The sequence below is a fragment of the Salmo salar genome, chromosome ssa09 (genome assembly GCF_905237065.1).
Source record: "Salmo salar chromosome ssa09, Ssal_v3.1, whole genome shotgun sequence".
In the NCBI taxonomy this organism is placed as follows: Eukaryota; Metazoa; Chordata; class Actinopteri; order Salmoniformes; family Salmonidae; genus Salmo; species Salmo salar.
Window position 1 is genome coordinate 29129875 of NC_059450.1, and position 23213 is coordinate 29153087.

Sequence of the window (23213 nt, forward strand, 5' to 3'; positions counted from 1 at the left end):
ACATTGAAGGTTGTGCAATGTAACAGGAATATTTAGACTTATGGATGCCACCCGTTAGATAAAATATGGAACGGTTCCGTATTTCACTGAAAGAATAAACGTGATAGTTTCCGGATTCGACCACATTAATGACCTAAGGCTCATGTTTCTGTGTGTTATTATGTTATAATTAAGTCTATGATTTGATAGAGCAGTCTGACTGAGCGATGGTAGGCACCAGCAGGCTCGTAAGCATTCATTCAAAACAGCACTTTCGTGCATTTTGCCAGCAGCTCTTCGCAATGCATTGCGCTGTTTATGACTTCAAGCCTATCAACTCCCAAGATTAGGCTGGTGTAACCGATATGAAATGGCTAGCTAGTTAGCGGGTGCGCGCTAATAGCGTTTCAAACGTCACTCGCTCTGAGACTTGGAGTAGTTGTTTCCCTTGCTCTACATGGGTAACGCTGCTTTGAGGGCGGCTGTTGTCGATGTGTTCCTGGTTTGAGCCCAGGTCGGAGCGAGGAGAGGGACGGAAGCTATACTGTTACACTGGCAATACTAAAGTGCCTATAAGAACATCCAATAGTCAAAGGTATATGAAATACAAATCGTATAGAGAGAAATAGTCCTATAATTCCTATAATAACTACAACCTAAAACTTCTTACCTGGGAATATTGAAGACCCAGCTTTCATATGTTCTCATGTTCTGAGCAAGGAACTTAAATGTTAGCTTTCTTACATGGCACATAATGCACTTTTACTTTCTTCTCCAACACTTTGTTTTTGCATTATTTAAACCAAATTGAACATGTTTCATTATTTATTTGAGGCTAAATTGATTTTATTGATGTATTATATTAAGTTAAAATAAGTGTTCATTCAGTATTGTTGTAATTGTCATTATTACAAATAAAAATACAATTTTTTTTAAAAATCGGCTGTTTAATCGGTATCGGCTTTTTTGGTCCTCCAATAATCGGCACCGGCGTTGAAAAATCATAATCGGTCGAACTCTAATGTGGGTGAGTCTCAGTCCTACCTCTCGATCTGTGTAGGTGAATCTCAGTCCTGCCTCTAAATCTAAGTGGGTGAGAGCCATGCTTCACCACAGGGTGATCTCCCTCAGGAATGGTAAGCTGTGGTGGGTTAGGCTCTGTTGCCCAAACGGTCCATCTGTTCCTGGATCAGATCAGCGGCCTACTCAGTACCCCGTCTCCAGAGACACAGCGAGATCCATGTGTCCATCTGCAACCTCTCCAACTAATGATGTCATTGCATTCTGTCACCACTCTCTCTGTCTCTCCCCCCCCCCCCACCACGTCATCCAGTTGCATCTCTCTCTGGAGGTTGGACAGAAGCCCACTAGACATAAGATACCCACAAGGGATACAGAAGGGAGACGTGTGTATGTACTCCGATTCCAATCCAACAACACAGAGTAAAAATACACAACTAATGATCAGACGTCTTTCTCTCTCACCAAATCAATCTAGGCTGATTACATTCCCTTTAAATCAAAATAGTAGCAAATTAATATATCTGTTATTATCAAGTCGTAGATAACACCGACTGAAAATGCAACAGAAAAGAATCAAATAGCAAACGGGTGCACTCAATAAGGGCATGAATAGCTGCATATATTGACATTATTATCAACAGTACAGTAGTATTCTCTAGCACGGAGAATAGCAGACGTAGCAGCAGTAGTAGTACTAGCAACTTCCCTCCCAGAGGCATATCAAATGGTGGGGACACTGTAGCCATGATCAGATATCCAGCAGGCCCTCAGCAGCCGATACCCTCCCCCACCCTCCTCCATAACAGAGGACAGGCCTCAAGGTCACCCCCTGGGAAGGGAAAAGAGGAAGGGAAGAGAGGAGAGGAAGGGAAAAGAGGAGGGTAAGAGAGGAAGGGACGAGAGGAGAGGAGGGGAAGAGAGGAAGGGAAGGAGACGGGAGAGCATCTATCTGAGCTGTCAGCTAGATACAGCGTAGCGTCATCAGCAGTCTCCTGCTCCAGTCCACATAGCGCTCACGCAGTCTGTCACTGTCACACCACTAGCCTTGTCTGCTAGCCTTGATTAAACAATTCAACCTGACAACTCATTCAATTTGGAGTCTGCATTTTGATACAGTATGTTTACAATTGTTACATGAGCTAGCGAAAGAGTGAGGCAGTTTTGAGTCCCCATATAGACTAGAGTATATACTGTAACTAAACACATTCATTATAAATGTATTGGTTAATAAGTTAAGCGTTTGTATAATAGCCTAATGCATTGATATCAGTTTGGGGTTTTTAAACCTTTGCTCTTGTAATTTTTGTTAACAAATTGTAGATCTTTGGTTTACACATTGTTAATCAAGACACACATAACACTAACCCCCAAAAATAGCACAGAGCAATCTGTCTTTGGTTCACTGCTGTGTCGTGTCTTTGGCTATGCCAGATTAAGTGATATGACATGCTAACCTATAAAATTCTTTCTCTGTAATTAATATTACCTGATTAAGCTAATCATGTAAATGTAATTAACTAGAAAGTCGGGGCACCACGGAAGAACGTTTATAGAGCCGTTATATTCCGAATAAACTCTTAAAATACTTAGTAATATTTTACATCGATAGCAGTCAATATTAACCCTTATCTTATTTTCAGTCTCATAATGAAAGTTGTAAATTCTTGGTTATCTTCACGAACCCTGGCTAACAAGTTGAATCAGCAATACAAAATTGGGTTTAATTATTTATTTGCTAAATAAACTAATCAAACAGAATTACAAATACACAGAATACAAATGATGTCATACAGAAAACGTCCCGGTGGACGGAACCTGTATGATGGCTGGTTACACAAAGGAAAGGGGGTTGGGCTTGAATGAAAGAGCGGGAAGACTTAGGAACAAAGAAACAGCAGCTATGCTATCGTAAATACATTATCTTATGCATTCTAAATGACCGCCCATTTGGAAAAGGAAAATGCAATAAATATTTACTCTGAGCTGCGCTTCGGTAGATTGGTCATAGATGCTGGCCGGGTTGGCCAACAGATCTTCCTGTCCTCGGAAGAATGTCTCTGGTGGTAAATTGGATACGTGGTGGTATCTTCGTCTGTCTGTTAGACTGGATCCGTCGTCCATCCTTTCCTAGCCCACGTCTACAGCGGCCGCTGCTAACTCAACGGCTAGGAAGTATCACTTCTGTAGTGAATAAGCTCAAAGTTCATACCATTCGCCACCAAAGCTCACGCCGAGGTTGGCTTAGTTCTGTACTTGACATGTGTGTCCTTCTAACGTAGAGGCTGCAGACCTCACGTACTGGAACATGTGGTTATCTTTTCGTCAAAGGCTTATATAGTGGAGAGGGGGAAGGATGTGTTTCATCGTTTATAACCCCTGTCTCTTCACAGGCGTGGGCCACTGATCAAGCAGGGCACTTTCCTTATGAAAACCCAATTCTCTCATTTGGAAGCTAAAATTACATTTAATCTCCTAACCAACAATTTCAATATCAAACATTTCAATTGCATAAGAATTCCATGTTACTCTGATAACTAGAGGGTGTATACTTTCCCAGGTAGAGTTTATGTCGTCCTGTCATCAGTCATAATGTCTCAGATGACAACCGAACTGACATCCATACTCATTACGTTCCAAAGCATATTTCCAACTGGTTTTATTACCAAAATATGGTTCCTTTCCCCATTTGTTTGTTGTTCCCAGACTCTCTATATTTAACAGGACAGCAGTCCTTCAGGACAGCAGTCCTTCAGTAGGGTCAGAAAGAGAGGGGAAGGGAGAAAGGTATTTATGGGGGGGGGGGGTCATAAACCTTATCCACAGGCCAACGTCATGACAGCTGTGTCAAATCTGACTGGACATGAAATGTGCCATAGGAAGACTCCCACCCTAACAACACTGTGACCGATCGGGGACCATGGACCAGGGTCAGCCAAATGTTTGTGGAGTGTCATGGATGTTTCCTCCCCTAATGGGTGATGCTTCTCTGCCGCAGTCCTTCTACCCAGGATCCTCCAGGATTCTCCTGTCCTGACAGGTGCTCTCTTAAAAGCCTGTTTGAGGAACCCAACCAGCAGTGATCAATAATTGAAGACAACACCATTACTCTCTCGGCAGTAAACAAAAGCCAGCCAGCGCATTCAGCTAGTGTCATGTCTCACAACAACAAATGTGAAGAGACAGACATGCAATCCAGAAGTTAGGTTTGGACACAGTGCGTTTGTCCTGAGAGCTCTCTGTTTGTGTGTGTCTGAGTGTCTATAAAGAGTGTACTGAATCAACTTCCCCCACTGGCCCTGGCCTTCATAATTTTTTCATTCAAGCAAACAGCTACCCTCCACCAGCAGAGTCATGGAAATGGCCCTGTGGGTGAAGTTCACTGTTACCGAATTTCTTCATTTCTCTAACAAATAACTAGGCAGCTAGAAAGAGAGAGACAGAGAGAGACAGAGAGGGAGAGACACCCATGGCTGGCACACATACATTTTTTGCAGGTCAAATCTACATTACAACGTCATAGTGGCTGTTTGATTACATGTACTATGCTTGGTTAACTAAGCATGTGCAGAGACAGAGAAAAGTCATCATCTGTATCAAACGGGTGAACAGGGAGTACACTGCAGCCACATCCACAGGGCTATAATGGAGCGGGTTCAAGAGCTTGGTGTCCAATCGCTAAGGACTTAAAATGGTCCACTCAGACATGCACAGTCGTGAAGAAGGTGCGACAGCGCCTCTTCCCCCTCAGGAAGTTGAAAAGGTTTGGTATGGGCTCTCAAATCCTCAAATAGTTCTACAGCTACACCACTGACAACATCTTTACGGGCTGCATCACTGCTTGGTATGGCAACTACACCGCCCTCAATCGCATGGCGCTACAGAGGGTGGTGCAGACAGCCCAGTACATCACTGGGGCCAAGCTCCCTACCATCCAGCATCTCTATGTCAGGCGGTGTGAAAGGAAGGCATGGAAAATCGTTAAAGACTCTAGCCATCAAAGCCATAGACTGTTCTCTCTGCCTCCACTCAGCAAGCAGTACCGGTGTATCAAGTCTGACACCAACAGACTCCTGAACAGCTTCTATCCCTGAGCCATAAGACTACTAAATAGCTAACAGAATGGCTACAAGGACTATTTGAGTTAGATTTTGGCACTGTCTCTATGCACACTCACAGGTCTCTACACACTCACGCACACACATAACATGCACACACATGTATACTGACTACACACATGCACACGCACTCACATACAATCATAATTTACACTGCTGCTACTGTTTATTACATATCCTAATGCCTAGTCACCGTACCCCCATACATATCTACTCGTGGTGCGCGGGTCAGTTGTTTGTTCACCTGTACCCGCCCGCAATTGCTAACAACCCATCTGCAATCACTCGACTATATTTGATACATTTAAAATCTGAGGCACGCACCGGAACCTAACCCGCTAATATAGAAAATGTACTGTAGGCTACAGTCAGAGACAGCTGAACTATTTTTTGACAGGGTTTGCAGGATTATTTTGGGCCTGATTTAGATACAGCATGTTTCTGCTTATAATTTCAGACATTTTAGTTGTTAGTCAACTTGTATATAATTAGATACATGCAGCTTCACTTCTGTCATTATATGTTTCCCTAGAAGACTAAATAAACCCTGGCTCACCAGAATAATGTAATATATCAATTGAATCAATGCATAAATCTAATTGACATTAGTAAAGTTTTCTCTGTCAGCTCTGCTTCTTTCGTGGAGCAAATACATTTAGGGACCGGGGAGAAAATGCAATTGCCTGAAAACTGAAAAGATTTTCTGTGCCAAATTTCCAAATTACATCAGTTTGACCCAACATGTTTCTGATAAGATTTCAGTTTGGCATGTAAGCATATTTTATGTGGATGAATACTATCAGCTTTTATGATCTTGACCAAGATAGGACCTCTACAGATGGTATCTGTTACGTGTGATCCCTCTTCGGCCTCTAGGTCACCAGTCTGCTCGCTATGGCGCACACCTTTCAGAATCGTTACGCGCACCTGCGCGTCATCAGACTTACCTGGACTCCATCAACTTCTTGGTTACCTGCCCTATATATTTCACTCCCTTTGTTTCCTTCTCCAGGTGTCATTGTTCCTGTTTCTTGTCTGTGCGTTATTCATGTTTCGTTCATTTGTTTATTAAATTATGCACTCCGTGAACTTGCTTCCCGACTCCCAGCGCACACGTTACAGTATCTAACTGCGCCTCACAATCATCACATATAAAACTGCTATCATCCTCGTTTACCACTTCACCAAATTTTTCCCCAACATACATTTTCGTGTCCTCCCTTTTCTTTATTTTTAAATCTCCATTTCGCAGCTTTTCTATTATTGAATTAAACTCTGACATTGTCCTTTTTGCCTTTGTGGGTCGACATTAACTTCTTCTGCCCTTTCCAAAAAGCATTTGATGATTGGCATGTAGGCTATTTGGCGTGCATACAGTTAGGTCTTAAAGCTTAGGCTTATGCACCAATGCCAGATAGCCTAAAACAGGGGTTCTTAAACTTTTTCAGCCTGGAACCCCCCCCCAAAAAAATCTGTTTTCTCCTGGGACCCAAGCTTAGGAAAATATGCAACTATACATACATTTCAGTACATTTCATTGCCCTTGTGCCTAAAACAAATGCAATGTAGACAACAACAAATAACAATCAAATGAAAAATCTATATAAATATCTATTCATGTTTATTTTCCCCCATTAAAAAAACTCTTACAGTTGAAGTCGGAAGTTTACATACACTTAGTTTGGAGTCATTAAAACTCGTTTTTCAACCACTCCACAAATATCTTGTTAACAAACTATAGTTTTGGAAAGTCGTTTAGGACATCTACATTGTGCATGACACAAGTAATTTTTCCAACAATTGTTTACAGACAGATTATTTCCCTTATAATTCACTGTATCACAATTCCAGTGGGTCAGAAGTTAACATAGAGTAAGTTAACTTTGCCTTTAAACAGCTTGAAAATTCCATAAAATGATGTCATGGCTTTAGAAGGTTCTGATAGGCTAATTGACATCATTTGATTCAATTGGAGGTGTACCTGTGGATGTATTTCAAGGCCTACCTTCAAACTCAGTGCCTCATTGCTTGACATCATGGGAAAATCAAAAGAAATCAGCCAAGACCTCAGAAAAAAGACCTCCACAAGTTTGGTTCATCCTTGGGAGCAATTTCCAAATGCCTGAAGGTACCACGTTCATCTGTACAAACAATAGTATGCAAGTGTAAACACCATGGAACCACGCAGCCGGCATACCGTTCAGGAAGGAGACACGTTCTGTCTCCTAGAGATGAACGTAATTTGGTGAGAAAAGTGGGAATCAATCCCAGAACAACAGCAAAGGACCTTGTGAAGATGCTGGAGGAAACAGGTACAAAAGTATCTATATCCACAGTAAAACGAGTCCTATGTCGGCATAACCTGAAAGGCCGCTCAGCAAGGATGAAGCCACTGCTCCAAAACCGCCATTAAAAAGCCAGACTACGGTTTGCAAGTGCACATGTGGACAAAGATAGTACTTTTTGGAGAAATGTCCTCTGGTCTGATGAAACAAAAATATAACTGTTCGGCCATAGTGACCATTGTTTTGTTTGGAGGAAAAAGGGGGATGCTTGCAAGCCGAAGAACACCATCCCAGCCGTGAAGCACGGGGTGGCAGCATCATGTTGTGGGGGTGCTTTGCTGCAGGAGGGACTGGTGCACTTCACAAAATAGATGGCATCATCAGGAAAGAAAATGATGTTGATATATTGAAGCAACATCTCAAGACATCAGTCAGGAAGTTCAAACTTGGTCGCAAATCTCCTTCTCCTTCACCCAAATCCAGATAGCTGATGATCTGAAAGAGTTGCAAAATCTGGACCCCTACAAATCAGCTGGGCTAGACAATCTGAGCCTCTCTTTCTAAAATGATCCGCCGCAATTGTTGCAACCCCATTACCTGTTTAACCTCTCTTTCGTATCGTCTGAGATCCCCAAAGATTGGAAAGCTGCCGCGGTCATCCCCCTCTTCAAAGGGGGAGACACTCTAGACCCAAACTGTTACAGACCTATATCTATCCTACCCTGCCTTTCTAAGGTTTTCGAAAGCCAAGTTATCAAACAGATCACTGACCATTTCGAATCCCACCATACCTTCTCTGCTATGCAATCTGGTTTCCGAGCTGGTCATGGGTGCACCTCAGCCACGCTCAAGGTCCTAAACGATATCATAACCGCCATCGATAAAAGACAATACTGTGCAGCCGTATTCATCAACCTGGTTCACCAACTACTTCTCAGATAGAGTTCAGTGTGTCAAATCGGAGGGCCTGTTGTCCGGACCTCTGGCAGTCTCTATGGGGGCGCCACAGGGTTCAATTCTCGGGCCGACTCTTTTCTCTGTATACATCAATGATGTCGCTCTTGCTGCTGGTGATTCTCTGATCCACCTCTACGCAGACGACACCATTCTGTATCCTTCTGGCCCTTCTTTGGACACTGTTAACTAACCTCCAGACGAGCTTGCCATACAACTCTCCTTCCGTGTCTCCAACTGCTCTTAACCTCTCTTGGGTAGGGGGCAGTATTTTCACGTCAGGATGAAAAGGGTGCCCAAAGTAAACTGCCTGTTACTCAGGCCCAGAAGCTAGGATATGCATATAGATTTGGATAGCAAACACTCTAAAGTTTCTAAAACTGTTCAAATAATGTCTGTGAGTATAACAGAACTGGTATGGCAGGCGAAACCCTGAGGACAAACCCCCCCCCCAAAAAAAAACAAGCCTACCACTATTTTCAATGGCTGTCACTTTTATAATAACACAAAGTCCTCCCAGATTCCAGTTCCTAGGGCTAGATGTCAACAGTCTTTAGAAAGAGTTTCAGGCTGGTTTTTAGAAATATGAGCCAGAAATTGTAGTTCTTCAAGGTGGCTCCCATTTTGGCTGTAGTGCTTCCAAGCGCTTAAATGAGAGCACGTTCTTTGGTATTTTTCTCCGGTAAAGACAATAACGATTCTACGTCTTAAATTGTATCGTTTATTTACGTATTAGGGTACCTAAGGTTTGATTATAAACGTTGTTTGACTTGCTTGGAAAAGTTTTAGTAACGTTTGGGATTCATTTTGGATGCATTTTGATGGAGGGAAACTGGGTGGATTATTGACTGAAGCGCGCCAGCTAAACTGAGTTTTTATGGATATAAAGAAGGACATTATCGAACGAAAGGACTATTTGTGATGTAACTGGGACCTTTTGGAGTGCCAACAGAAGATCATCAAAGGTAAGGCATTTTTTATATCGCTATTTCTGACTTTCGTGTCGCACCTGCCTGGTTGAAATGTGTTTTTCATGGTTTTGTATGCGGGGCGCTGTCCTCAGATAATCGCATGGTGTGCTTTCGCCGCAAAGCCTTTTTGAAATCTAACACATCAGCTGGATTAACAAGAAGTTAAGCTTTATTTTGATGTATTACACTTGTGATTTTATGAAAGTTAAATATTTATAATTCTGTAGTTTGAATTTCACGCTCTGCAATCCCACGTGCCCATAAGAAGTTTAATGCTAGTGAAACTAAATTCATGCTCTTCAACCGATCGCTGCCCGCACCTGCCCGCCCGTCCAGCATCACTACTCTGGACGGTTCTGACTTAGAATATGTGAACAACTACAAATACCTAGGTGTCTGGCTAGACTGTAAACTCTCCTTCCAGACTCACAATAAGCATCTCCAATCCAAAATGTTATCTAGAATCAGTTTCCTATTTCGCAACAAAGCATACTTCACTCATGCTGCCAAACATACCCTCGTAAAACTGACTATCCTACTGATCCTTGACTTCAATGTAATTTACAAAATAGCCTCCAACATTCTATTCAGCAATTTGGATGCAGTCCACCACAGTGCCATCCGTTTTGTCACCAAAGCCCCATATACTACCCACCACTGCAACCTGTATGCTCTCGTTGGCTGGCTTTCGCTTCATATTCGTCGCCAAACCCACTGGCTCCAGGTAATCTACAAGTCTTTGCTAGGTAAAGCCCCGCCTTATCTCAGCTCACTGTTCACCATAGCAGCACCCACCCGTAGCACACGCTCCAGCAGGTATATTTCACTGGTCACCCCCAAAGCCAATTCCTCCTTTGGCCACCTTTCCTTCCAGTTCTCTGCTGCCAATCACTAGAACGAATTGCAAAAATCTATTTTTTTATCTTACCTTTATATAACCAGGTAGGCTAGTTGAGAACAAGTTCTCATTTACAACTGCGACCTGGCCAAGATAAAGCAAAGCAGTTCGACACATACAACAACACAGAGTTACACATGGAATAAACAAACATACAGTAGAAAAAGTATATATACGGTGTGTGCAAATGAGGTAAGATAAAGGAGGTAAGGCAATAAATAGGCCATGGTGGCAAAGTAACTACAATATACCAATTAAAACACTGGAGCTGGAGACTCATATCTCCCTCACTAACTTTAAGCATCAGCTGTCAGAGCAGCTCACAGATCATTTCACCTGTACATAGCCCATATGTAAATAGCCCATCCCCATATTGTTTTTTTTTAATTTAAATGTTGCTCCTTTGCACCCCAGTATCTCTACTTGCACATTCATCTTCTGCACATCTATCACTCCAGTGTTTAATTACTACGGCCTATTTATTGCCTTACCTCCCTAATCTTACCTCATTTGCACACACTGTATATAGATGTTTTTCTATTGTGTTATTGACTGTATGTTTGTTTATTCCATGTGTAACTCTGTGTTGTTGTTTGCGTCGCACTGCTTTGCTTTATCTTGGCCAAGTTGCAGTTGTAAATGAGAACTTGTTCTCAACTGGCCTACGTGGTTAAATAATGGTGAAATATATATTTTTTCTTTTTAAAATGGGTCTTCCAAATGGACAATGAACGCAAGCATACTTCCAAAGCTGTGGCAAAATGGCTTAAGGACAACAAAGTATTGGAGTGGCTATCACAACACCCTGACCTCAATTCCACAAAATTTGTGGGCAGAACTGGAAAAAGCGTGTGCGAGCAAGGAGGCCTACAAACCTGACTCAGTTACACCAGCTCTGTCAGGAGGAATGGGCCAAAATTCACCCAATTTGTGGGAAGCTTGTGGAAGGCTACCCGAAATGTTTGAACCAAGTTAAACAATCAATTTAAAGGCAATGCTAACAAATACTAATTGAGTGTATGTAAACTTCTGACCCACTGGGAATGTGATGAAAGAAATAAAAGCTGAAATAAATCATTCTCTCTACTATTATTCTGACATTTCACATTCTTAAAATAAAGTGGTGATCCTAACTGACCTAAAACAGCACATTTTTACTAGGAATAAATGTCAGGAATTGTGAAAAACTGAGTTTAAATGTATTCGGCTAAGGTGTATTTAAACTTCCGACTTCAACTGTACATATCTGTTTAGGTTGGAAGTGGTGCTGTTACAATACAATAAATCATTTTTATTTTGAACTGGAATAAACTGATTGATCACATAGGTGTAGACCAGAAAAACACACACACAGTCCTAATGAGAGGTGTGTGGCTGGTTGAAGTTTTCAACAAACGTCTATTTGGGCTCCGTTTTTGACAGTGCAACACTACAGTCATGCTCGGCCTTGAAACTGTTCTGTACTTGTTTTTTAAGTATTTCAGAGTTGAGAACCCTGACTCGCATAGGTATGTGGTGCCAAACTGGATCAGAACATCTACTGCTTTTTCAGTCAGGCAGGAGACCACTTCCTTCTGTACATGAGCAACCCAGAACTGTGTGAGAGCAGCTCTCAGCAACAGTTCCAACCTAGACTTTATTTCAACAATAATTTATACAGTAAGATGTACAGTAGGCCTGATCAGTTTTCTTCATCTTTACTGTTATTTGTGTTGCACTATCAGTAGCTAGCTTGCTTTGGCGAATGTTCGCTATTAGCTGTGTACAAGGCCAAGGGATTGTTTGAAAGAGAAACTCACATCTACTACTATGATAGTTAGCGCTCCCTTATTTCTGCTTATCATCACCTGTTATAAAATGACAACAATGCCTTGCTAGCTGACTTACTTTTCCACTGTCGAAGCACTGTTTCATGAGGCATTCTGCCCTGTTCTGAAAGAACTCCCTGGGTTTACCACCATGGCGTGGATGTTTGGTCAGGACGTGTCGTTTAATTAATTTGTTCGTTTTGAGAGACTCATTACTAAGCACTTCCCAGCACAAAACACATTGTGGGCGCTCCTCGTTATACGTTTGTATGGAAGAGCGAGAAACTAATCGCTGTATATGCGTTTCATGACAATTGAGCTCAGTCAGAACTTGCAGCTAACATGAGTGCATTTGATGACAGCGGTGAGTAATGGCGATTGGGAATGACAAGTCAGTGGCAGACAGAGCGTCATCTGCTGCTGAACGACAGCGCTGCATCGTGTGTGTCGCGGAGTGATCTTCAAGAAAACTGCAGAAAAAAGATCCGGTAAACCGCGAAACACACAGGCATCTCCCACTCGCGCAGCTACCAAACTGGAGACCGCTGCTAAGCAGAGAGCACAGATGCACTTGGACAAATCAATTCCAGTAATTAATGAAATAATTATACATTTACTCTGACACGTCGCGACCCACCATTAACAGGTTGGTCGTGACCCATACTTTAAGAAAGGCTGGCCTAAAATAATGAAAAACAACACCTCAATGTAGCCTGTAGATATAAACTGCACAAGAATGATACGTTCATGGTTTTTTAAGGTATTATTTTCTTTTTATTCAGCCCACCCGCCATTCATGCACAGAATATTTCATGACCCTAAACCCGCCCGCCCCACAGATATAACCACAGTGACTGCGGGTGAGTCAACCGTGCATCACTAATACCGCCACCACTCCAGTATCCCAGCACATTGTAAATATGGTATTGGAACTGACCCTGTATATAGCTTCTTACTTTCTCATGTTCTTATTTTTATTTCCTGTGTTTTTGTTCAACCTTATGTTATTTTTAGTGCTACGTTGATATTGATTACTGCATTGTTGGGTTTGGAGCTTGCATTAAAGGCATTTCACTGTACTTGTGCATGTGACATTAAAACTTGAATTTCATTTTAATTTAGCCTTTATTTAACCAGGATAAAATCCCTATTTTCCAGAGGAGACCTGAATAGGAATGTGAATCCTACAATGGGACTGCTAGTAGTGTGTGTAAACAGTAGGTAGTGTATGGTGGCATATTTAGGACAACAACAAAATGGCTTATTACTACTGTCCCCCTACTATCATGTTTGTTGGTTTTGTTGTGTTCTTAAAAAATACCTATCTCAGGGAGCACTCCCTCGGCTTCACTAGATAAAATCAACATCCTAAAAATAACCCCCTGACTGACTCTGCTAGGGCAACTGACTGCACTGCTTATGCAAAAAACTACAAGCAACAACAACTTGACTACTTTTTTCTCTCTCTCTCTCTCTCTCTCTCCTTCTATTCTTTCTCTCTCTCTCTCTCTCTCTCTCTCTCTCCTTCTATTCTTTATCTCTCTCCTCTTCTTTCTCTCTCTCTCTCTCTCCTTCTCTCGCTCTCTCTATCTCTCTCTATATATATATATCCTCTCACCACCTCCCTCTTTCTTTCCCACCCTTTCTCTCTCACTCCCTTCCACTTTCCTTTCCTCTCTATCCCCTCTCTCTAAATCCCAGTAGTAATGACTAACTACAGGGCGCTCTATTCCTTAAGGAAGCTGGAGGTATTTCAGAGCCGTACTCTACTCTGTCTGAACACTACAAACACAAAGAGCAGAAGAAAGAGAAGTGGGGTTTATGATTCCTCTTTGAGCTAAAGAGTGTCTCTGTGAACTAGCCATTACTAATGACAACCATATTTAGCTACTTACCTTCATTCTCAAGACCAAGAAAAACAATTGTTAGGTATATCAAAGCCTGCTGAGATACACTACATTATGTTTATCATTGCCAAATATGAAACTTTTTCTAAATATGACTCCTGTTTTGTAATGATGGTTGAAATTCAAGTTGAAGGATAAAAGTGATGCTGGTGCTTTATTGAAAGGGATGATGCATTTTTAGCATTTAGAAGGCATGATAATTATGTAATTGCTTTTGATCTTTTTAATGGCATAGTAAATCAATAATGAAAATACACATCTAATTATCTCAGATGAGACTCATAATTAACTCATTACATACATAATTGCTTGCTTTGTACCTGGGATATGGCTTTGCATCTTGCAGATACCAGCTACAAGGCTACAGCTACTAATGTGGAGATACTGAACATTGTTGACCGTCTTAGAAGACGAGGACTTTGTTTGGATATCCACCCTCCTTTCATGTTTGTGTTTATTGAAAGGAAATTAAATGAAGGCGAGACAGATAGAGGGGTATCTGGTGTAGAGTGGATTGGTGGGGCCGGGACAAATCGCAGGCATACAGCACATTTTACCATTTTAAACAACAACCACGAAAAAGCTCCTTTCTGCCTTATGCTCCAGACAGACAGACAGACGACCTTTGCACAGTACAGCTGTGTACTTCTCAACACCACTCCAGAAGTGACAGAGTGATAATTAGGGATGGCACAATTACCGTATAATCATGTAACCGACGATTATGGATGAAGACTGTCATTTATTAAATTTTCTGGTGTAACGGACAGTGGAAGACAGGACGGCAGGGCGTTAGTGCGATTGAGTCCGATTCCATGGTTACATGGACTCTTTACAAATGTGATTAAACTTAGTTGCTCCTTGCTGAAAGAAGCAAAGTATTTGGTTGTATAGGCAACACCTTCCTGCAGCAGCAGCACATGTAGTCAGGAGTGGAGGAGAGGAGCACTGGTGAAAAAGTACCCAATTGTCATACTTGAGTAAAAGTAAAGATACCTTAATAGAAAATTACTCAAGTAAAAGTGAAAGTCACCTAGTAAAATACTACTTGAGTAAATGTCTAAAATAATTTGGTTTTAAATATACTTAAAACTTCTTACACCTCTTTAAGGATAGGGGCAGTATTGACAATTTCGGAAAAAATGTGTGCCCATATTAAACTGCCTCCTACTCAAACTCAGAAGCTAGGATATGCATATTATTAGTAGATTTGGATAGAAAACATTCTGAAGTTTCTAAAACTGTTTGAATGGTGTCTGTGAGTATAACAGAACTCATATGGCAAGCAAAAACCTGAGCGAAATCCTACCACGAAGTGGAAATCTGGATGCATGGGCTCTCTTCAAGTCGTTTCCTATAAGGCTTCCACTAGATGTCAACAGTCTTTACAAAGTTGTTTGAGGCGTCTACGATGAACAGAGACCGAATGAGAAGGCTGGGAAGTTGGTCACCCATGGAAGGACATCACTTCATTGGTGCGCTTTCACGAGGGAGGATCCTCTGTTCCAAAACGTTTTTCAAGACACAGGAACCGTCCGGTTGAAATATTACTGAATCTTCACGTTCTAAAGGCCCTAAAGATTGATGTTTTACAACGTTTGACATGTTTGAACGAACGTAAATACAACTTTTTTTGACTTTTCGTCGTGACATTGTCCGCTCACTTCCTACATTTGGAGTAGCTGAACTGAACGCGCGAACAACAAGGAGTTATTTGGACATAAATTATGAACTTTATCGAACAAAACAACATTTGTTGTGGACCTGGGATTCCTGGAAGTGTCTTCTGATGAAGATCATCAAAGGTAAGGGAATATTTCTAATGCAATTTAAGATTTTAGATGACTCCAAAATGGCGGCTATCTGTATTGCCTACTGTATTTTTCTGAGCTCAGTACTCAGATTATTGCAAAGAGTGCTTTCCTCGTGAAGCTTTTTTGAAATCTTTCACAGCGTTAGCATAAAGGAGATGTTCATCTATAATTCTTTGAATGACAGTTTAATATTTTATCAACGTTTATGACAAGTATTTTTGTAAATTGTGGCGCTGATCCACCGGCAGTATTTCAGGGAAAATATTTTCTGAACGTCACGCTCCAATGTAAAATGCTGTTTTTATATATAAATATGAACTTTAACGAACAAAATGCATGTATTGTGTAACATGATGTCCTAGGAGTGTCATCTGATGAAGATCGTCAAAGGTTAGTGCTGCATTTAGCTGTGTTTTGGGTATTTGTGATGCATGCTAGTTGCTTGGAAAATGGCTGTGTGGTTTTTTGTGTCGATGTACTCTCCTAACATAATCTAATGTTTTGCTTTCGCTGTAAAGCCTTTTTGAAATCGGACAACGTGGTTCGGTTCAGGAGAAGTGTATCTATAAAATGGTGTAAAATAGTCCTATGTTTGAGAAATAGAAATGATTAGATTTGTGGTTTTGAATATGGCGCTCTGATTTTTCACTGGCTATTGTCAAACTCAATCCCGCTAATGGGATTGGTGTCGTAACAGGTTTTAAGTACCAAAAGTAAATATAATTGCTAAAATAAACTTAAGTATCCTCAAATTCCTTATTAAGCAAACCAGACAGCACCATTTTATTGTTTTATGTTTTTATTTAAGGCTAGCCAGGGGCCCACTCCAACACTTAGACATCAGTTACAAACGAAGCATGCGTGTTTAGTGAGTCCGCCAGATCAGAGGCAGTAGGGATGACCATCTTTTTATATTTTTTTAGGGGGTAGATCAGTTTTAATATTGCAAATAGATTGTAGCTTCCATCAATGTAATTGTCTGCATCAATCCCAATCCCCCATATATATTTTTTGTAAATATATACAGTCGTGGCCAAAAGTTTTGAGAATGACACAAATATTAATTTCCACAAAGTTTGCTGCTTCAGTGTCTTTAGATATTTCTCTCTGTTCCCCCTCATGTCCTTGTCGGTGATTGTTTATTGTAAGTGCTTGTGCACGTCTGTCCTGGTGTGCGGCGGGTTATGTACCCATTATTTGATTGTTCTGTTTTCCGGTGGGGTTTTGCTATTAACCTCTCTTGGGTGCGGGGCAGTATTTTGACGTCCGGATAAAAAGGATGCCCGATAGAAAACTGCCTGCTACTCAGGCCCAGAAAGGAGCATATGCATATAATTAGTAGATTTGGATAGAAAACACTCTGAAGTTTCTAAAACTGTTTGAATGGTGTCTGTGAGTGTAACAGAACTCATATGGCAGGCCAAAACCTGAGAAGATTCCTTACAGGAAGTGGCCTGTCTGACAAGTTCTTGTTCTTCTTGGCTCTGTTTATTGAAAACTGAGGATCTTTGCTGTAACGTGACACTTCCTACGGCTCCCATAGGCTCTCAGAACCCGGGAAAAAGCTGAATGATGTAATTCCAGCCTCTGGCTGAAAAACATTAGCACGTTTGGATAGTGGCCGGTCAGAGTACTATGAGACTCAGGCACGTGCACGAGGGGATCCCATGTTTTTAATTTCTCTCTCTTTGTACGTAAACACGCTTTCCCGGTCGGAATATTATCGCTTTTTTTACGAGAAAAATGGCATAAAAATTGATTTTAAACAGCGGTTGACATGCTTCGAAGTACGGTAATGGAATATTTAGAAATATTTTGTCACGAAATGCGTCGTGCGCGTCACCCTTCTTTACCATTCGGATAGTGTCTTGAACGCACCAACAAAACAGAGGATATTTGAACATAACTATGGATTATTTTGAACCAAACCAACATTTGTTATTGAAGTAGAAGTCCTGGGAGTGCATTCTGACGAAGAACAGCAAAGGTAATAACATTTTTCTTATAGTAAATCTGACTTTGGTGAGTGCAAAACTTGCTGGGTGTCTAAATAGCTAGCCCTGTGATGCCGGGCTATCTACTCAGAATATTGCAAAATGTGCTTTCACCGAAAAGCTATTTTAAAATCGGACATAGCGAGTGCATAGAGGAGTTCTGTATCTATAATTCTTAAAATAATTGTTATGTTTTTTGTGAACGTTTATCGTGAGTAATTTAGTAAATTCACCGGAAGTTTGCGGGGGGTATGCTAGTTCTGAACGTCATATGCTAATGTAAAAAGCTGTTTTTTGATATAAATATGAACTTGATTGAACAAAACATGCATGTATTGTATAACATAATGTCCTAGGCGTGTCATCTGCTGAAGATCATCAAAGCTTAGTGCTGCATTTAGCTGTGGTTTGGGTTTATGTGACATTATATGCTAGCTTGAAAAATGGGTGTCTGGTTATTTCTGGCTGGGTACTCTGCTGACATAATCTAATGTTTTGCTTTCGTTGTAAAGCCTTTTTGAAATCGGACAGTGTGGTTAGATTAACGAGAGTCTTGTCTTTAAAATGGTGTAAAATAGTCATATGTTTGAGAAATTGAAGTAATAGCATTTCTAAGGTATTTGAATAACGCTACGGGATTCAACTGGCTGTTGAGTAGGTGGGACGATTTCGTCCCGCCGACCCTAGAGAGGTTAATTAAACCGGTGACTTATGTGGTAAACACCTCTATGTTATTGGATGAATCACGGAAAATATTTCAGTCTGTGCTAGTGAAACAGTCCTGTAGCTTAGTATCCGTTGCGTCAGACTACTTCTGTGTTGAACGCTTCACTGGTACTTCCTGTTTGAGCTTTTAACTGTAAGCAGGAATCAGGAGGATAGAGTTATGGTCAGATTTGCTGTGTCACGACTTCCACCGAAGTTGGTCCCTCTCCTTGTTTGGGCGGCGTTCGGCGGTCGAAGTCACCGACCTTCTAGCCATCGCTGATCCACTTTTCATTTTCCTTTGGTTTTGTCTTGTCTTCCATCACACCTGGTTCTAATCCCATTCAATTACATGTTGTGTATTTAACTCTCTGTTCCCCCTCATGTCCTTGTCGGTGATTGTTTATTGTAAGTGCTTGTGCACGTCTGTCCTGGTGTGCGGCGGGTTATGTACCCATTATTTGATTGTTCTGTTTTCCGGTGGGGTTTTGCTATTAACCTCTCTTGGGTACGGGGCAGTATTTTGACATCCGGATGAAAAGCATGCCCGTAGAAAACTGCCTGCTACTCAGGCCCAGAAGGTAGGATATGCATATTATTAGTAGATTTGGATAGAAAACACTCTGAAGTTTCTAAAACTGTTTGAATGATGTCTGTGAGTATAACAGAACTCATATGGCAGGCAAAGACCTGAGAAAAATCCAACCAGGAAGTGTGGAAATCTGAGGTTGTAGTTTTTCAAGTGATTCCCTATCTAATATACAGTGTCTGTGGGGTCATTTTGCACTTCCAACAGTCTTTAGAACATTGTTTCATGCTTTTACTGTGAATGGGGAGAGAATAAGAACACTTGGAATCAGATGACTGAGAAAATAACATGAACTCAATCGCGCGCGCTCCGGTGAGAGTTAGGTGTGTTCCTTTTCATTTCTGAAGACAAAGGAATCGTCCGGTTGGAATATTATGGAAGATTTATGATAAAAACATCCTAAAGATTGATTCTGTACATCGATGTTTCTACGAACTGTAATATAACTTTTTTGACTTTTCGTCTGAACTTACTGTGCGAGCACAGTGCATTTGGATTATTCGACTGAACGCGCGAACAAAATGGAGGTATTTGGACATAAAGATGAACTTTATCAAACAAAACAAACATTTATTGTGGAACTGGGATTCCTGGGAGTGCATTCCGATGAAGATCATCAAAGGTAGTGAATATTTATAATGTTATTTGTGACTTCTGTTGACTCCAAAATAGCGAGTATCTGTATGGCTTGTTTTGATGTCTGAGCGCTGTACTCAGATTATTGCAAAGTTTGCTTTCACCTTAAAGCTTTTTTGAAATCTGACACACCGGTTGCATTAAGGAGAAGTGTATCTATAATTCTTTGAATAACAGTTGTATATTTTATCAACGTTTATGATGAGTATTTCTCTAAATTGATGTGCTCATTCACCAGAAGTTTTGGGAGGCAAAACATTTCTGAACATTACACGCCAATGTAAAATGTTTTTTTTTTATATAAATATGAACTTTATCGAGCAAAACATACATGTATTGTGTAACATGAAGTCCTATGAGTGCCATCTGATGAAGATCATCAAAGGTTAGTGATTCATTTTAGCTGTATTTTTGGTTTTTGTGACGCCTCTCCTTGCTTGGAAAATGGCTGTGTGGTTTTTCTTGTCTAGGCGCTGTCATAACATAATCTAATGTTATGCGTTCGCCGTAAAGCCTTTTTGAAATCGGACACTGTGGTTGGATTAACGAGAAGTGTATCTTTAAAATGGGATATAATAGTTGTATGTTTGAGAAATTTGAATTATGACATTTTTGTGGTTTTGAATTTGGCACCCCACATACCCCAGAGAGGTTAAACTGCGCCGTTTGGAAACACAGTTTTGTTCTCCTGCGTCTGACTTCTCTGCCGCCAGTACGCACTCCTTACAGAATCACCGACAAGACTATGGAGTCAGCAGGAGCAGGTACCCCGGGTATAGGGGTGGAGGAGCGCGTCTGGGAGCACGCAGCAATGCTCCACCATCTTGGCACCGCCATGGACCGAGTTGTCCAGACTATGGACCGCTGGGAGACACAGGGAGTTCTTCCAGTGCCTCCACCAGCACAACCGGGGTCTCCTCTGAGTGCCCCTCTTCCTCCTGGTTCCAGTGGGATTCGTCTCTGCCTGCCCCAGGAGTACGACGGAGAGGCTGCGAACTGCCAGGGGTTCCTTCTTTGACTGGACCTATACCTGGCCACCATCCACCCGGCTCCATTGGGCCGTGAGAGGGTGCCCGCCCTCATCTCGTGCCCACTCCAGGGAAAGCCCTGGAGTGGGCCAACGGCGTGTGGAGAGAGGGAGATGCGGCATTGGACCAGTTTGAGGAGTTCACCCGCCATTTCCGGGCTGTCTTCGACCACCCGCCCGAGGGTAGAGTGGCGGGTGGGTGCCTCTTCCATCTGAGGCAGGAGACGAGGAGCGCCCAGGAGTTCACCCTGGAGTTTAGGACCCTGGCTGCCGGCGCGGGATGGAGCGACAGGGCCCTGATCGACCATTACCACTGCAGTCTGCGCGAGGACGTCTGTCGGGAGTTGGCCTGCAGAGAAACCACCCTCACATTCGACAAGCTGGTGGACCTGTCCATCCGGCTGGACAACTTGCTGGCTACCCACGGATGTTCTGATCATGGTCTGGTGGTTCCATCCTCCCGCACCCCCTCTCTAATACCCATGGAGCTGGGAGTTGGTTCCAGCTCGTGCACCATCTGTGGCCGCAGAGGTCACACTGCCGGTCGGTGCCGGGTTGGTTCCTCTGGGGATCGAGGCAGCAGGCAGGGTGCTCTGGCGTCACCCCAGGTGAGCCGGCACCATTCTCACCCAGAGCCCTCTGTTGCACATATGTTTGTGTATGTCACTTTCCCTGACTTTTCCCCGCATTCCCAGCATAAGGCGCTCGTCGATTCAGGCGCGGCTGGGAATTTTATTGCTAGAGCATTAGCCTATAGTTTAGGGATCCCCATTGTTCCCGTGGCTGTGCCTTTCCCCGTTCACGCCTTAGATAGTCGACCATTAGGGTCAGGGTTTATTTGATTTTTCTGTTATCCGGTGGGTTTTTGTTATTAAACTGCGCCGTTTGGAAACACAGTTTTGTTCTCCTGCGTCTGACTTCTCTGCCGCCAGTACGCACTCCTTACAGGCTGATTGAGGTAGTATGTACATGTAGATATGGTTAAAGTGACTATGCATATATGATGAACAGAGAGTAGCAGTAGCGTAAAAGAGGGGTTGGCGGGTGGTGGGTGGCGGGACACAATTCAGATAGCCCGGTTAGCCAATGTGCGGGAGCACTGGTTGGTCGGCCCAATTGAGGTAGTATGTACATGAATGTATAGTTAAAGTGACTATGCATATATGATAAACAGAGAGTAGCAGCAGCATAAAAAGAGGGTTTGAGGAGCGTGTTGGGGGGGGGGCACACAATGCAAATAGTCCGGGTAGCCATTTCATTACCTGTTCAGGAGTCTTATGGCTTGGGGGTAAAAACTGTTGAGAAGCCTTTTTGTCCTAGACTTGGCACTCCGGTACCGCTTGCCATGCGGTAGTAGAGAGAACAGTCTATGATTGGGGTGGCTGGGGTCTTTGACAATTTTTAGGGCCTTCCTCTGACACCGCCTGGTGTAGAGGTCCTGGATGGCAGGCAGCTTAGCCCCAGTGATGTACTGGGCTATACGCACTATCCTCTGTAGTGCCTTGCGATCAAAGGCCGAGCAATTGCCGTACCAGGCAGTGATGCAACCAGTCAGGATGCTCTCGATGTTGCAGCTGTAGAACCTTTTGAGGATCTCAGGACCCATGCCAAATCTTTTTAGTTTCCTGAGGGGGAATAGGCTTTGTCGTGCCCTCTTCATGACTGTCTTGGTGTGTTTGAACCATTCTAGTTTGTTGTTGATGTGGACACCGAGGAACTTGAAGCTCTCTGTCACGTTCTGACCTGTAAAGGTGTTATTTTTTAGTGTTTAGTTTGGTCAGGACGTGGCAGGGGGTATTTGTTTTATGTGGTTCAGGGTGGTTGTGTGTATGTGTCCATGTAGAGAGGGGTATTTGATTTATTAGTCCAGGGTTTTGGTTATTGTTCTATGTTTGTTTATTTCTATGTTCTGTCTAGTCATTTGTATTTCTATGTTTAGTTAATTGGTGTTGGGGTCTATCGTTGCCTCTGATTGAAGGTCCTATAATTAGGGGTGTGTTTGTATTGTGGTTTGTGGGTAGTTGTATTCTGTTTTGTGCTTGTCACCTGACAGAACTGTTAGTGGAGGTTCTGTTAATGGTATACGTGTTTATTTTGTTTCTCCTTCTTATATATTAAAAAGAGAAGATGAGTATACACTTCCCTGTTGCGTCTTGGTCCTCCACACACGACAATCGTTACACTCTCAACCTGCTCCAGGTGTAGAGTATATAATCCATGTCCTTGTTCATACTCCAAGAAACATAGGATATTACAGTTCTTCAGAGGTGCTCATCCACTTTGTTCTCTAGTGATTGTATGTTCGCCAATAGAACGAAGGATGTCTCGTCTCGTCAAGGAGCCTGCTCGTTTGCCTCTCTTGCGCCGTCTTATTTCCAGTTAGTTAATTCAGTACTCAGAGGTTAGGTGCTGTGCCTTGATGTTTGCAATTAATCTACTATACAACCAGAAATGTGCCCAGCTGTTCAAAACACAAAGGATGGCAATGTGTATGTCAACACAGGCTAG

At 42.2% G+C, this 23213-nt stretch overlaps 1 protein-coding gene across 3 annotated transcripts in view; it reads right to left on the reverse strand.

Annotated features, from left to right (window-relative positions):
• LOC106611166 (sodium/potassium/calcium exchanger 4) overlaps positions 1 to 23213 on the reverse strand; it is a 49186-nt gene that overhangs the window by 20252 nt on the left and 5721 nt on the right. The window contains exon 1 of one of the 3 annotated variants that reach the window (XM_045723570.1): positions 12113 to 12699. The exons of the other annotated variants lie outside the window; for them this stretch is intronic. Within the exon in view, the coding sequence (XP_045579526.1) occupies positions 12113 to 12146 (34 nt within the window). The 5' untranslated portion in view covers positions 12147 to 12699. Of the gene's footprint in view, positions 1 to 12112; positions 12700 to 23213 lie in introns of those variants that run through there. 3 annotated transcript variants of the gene reach the window in all.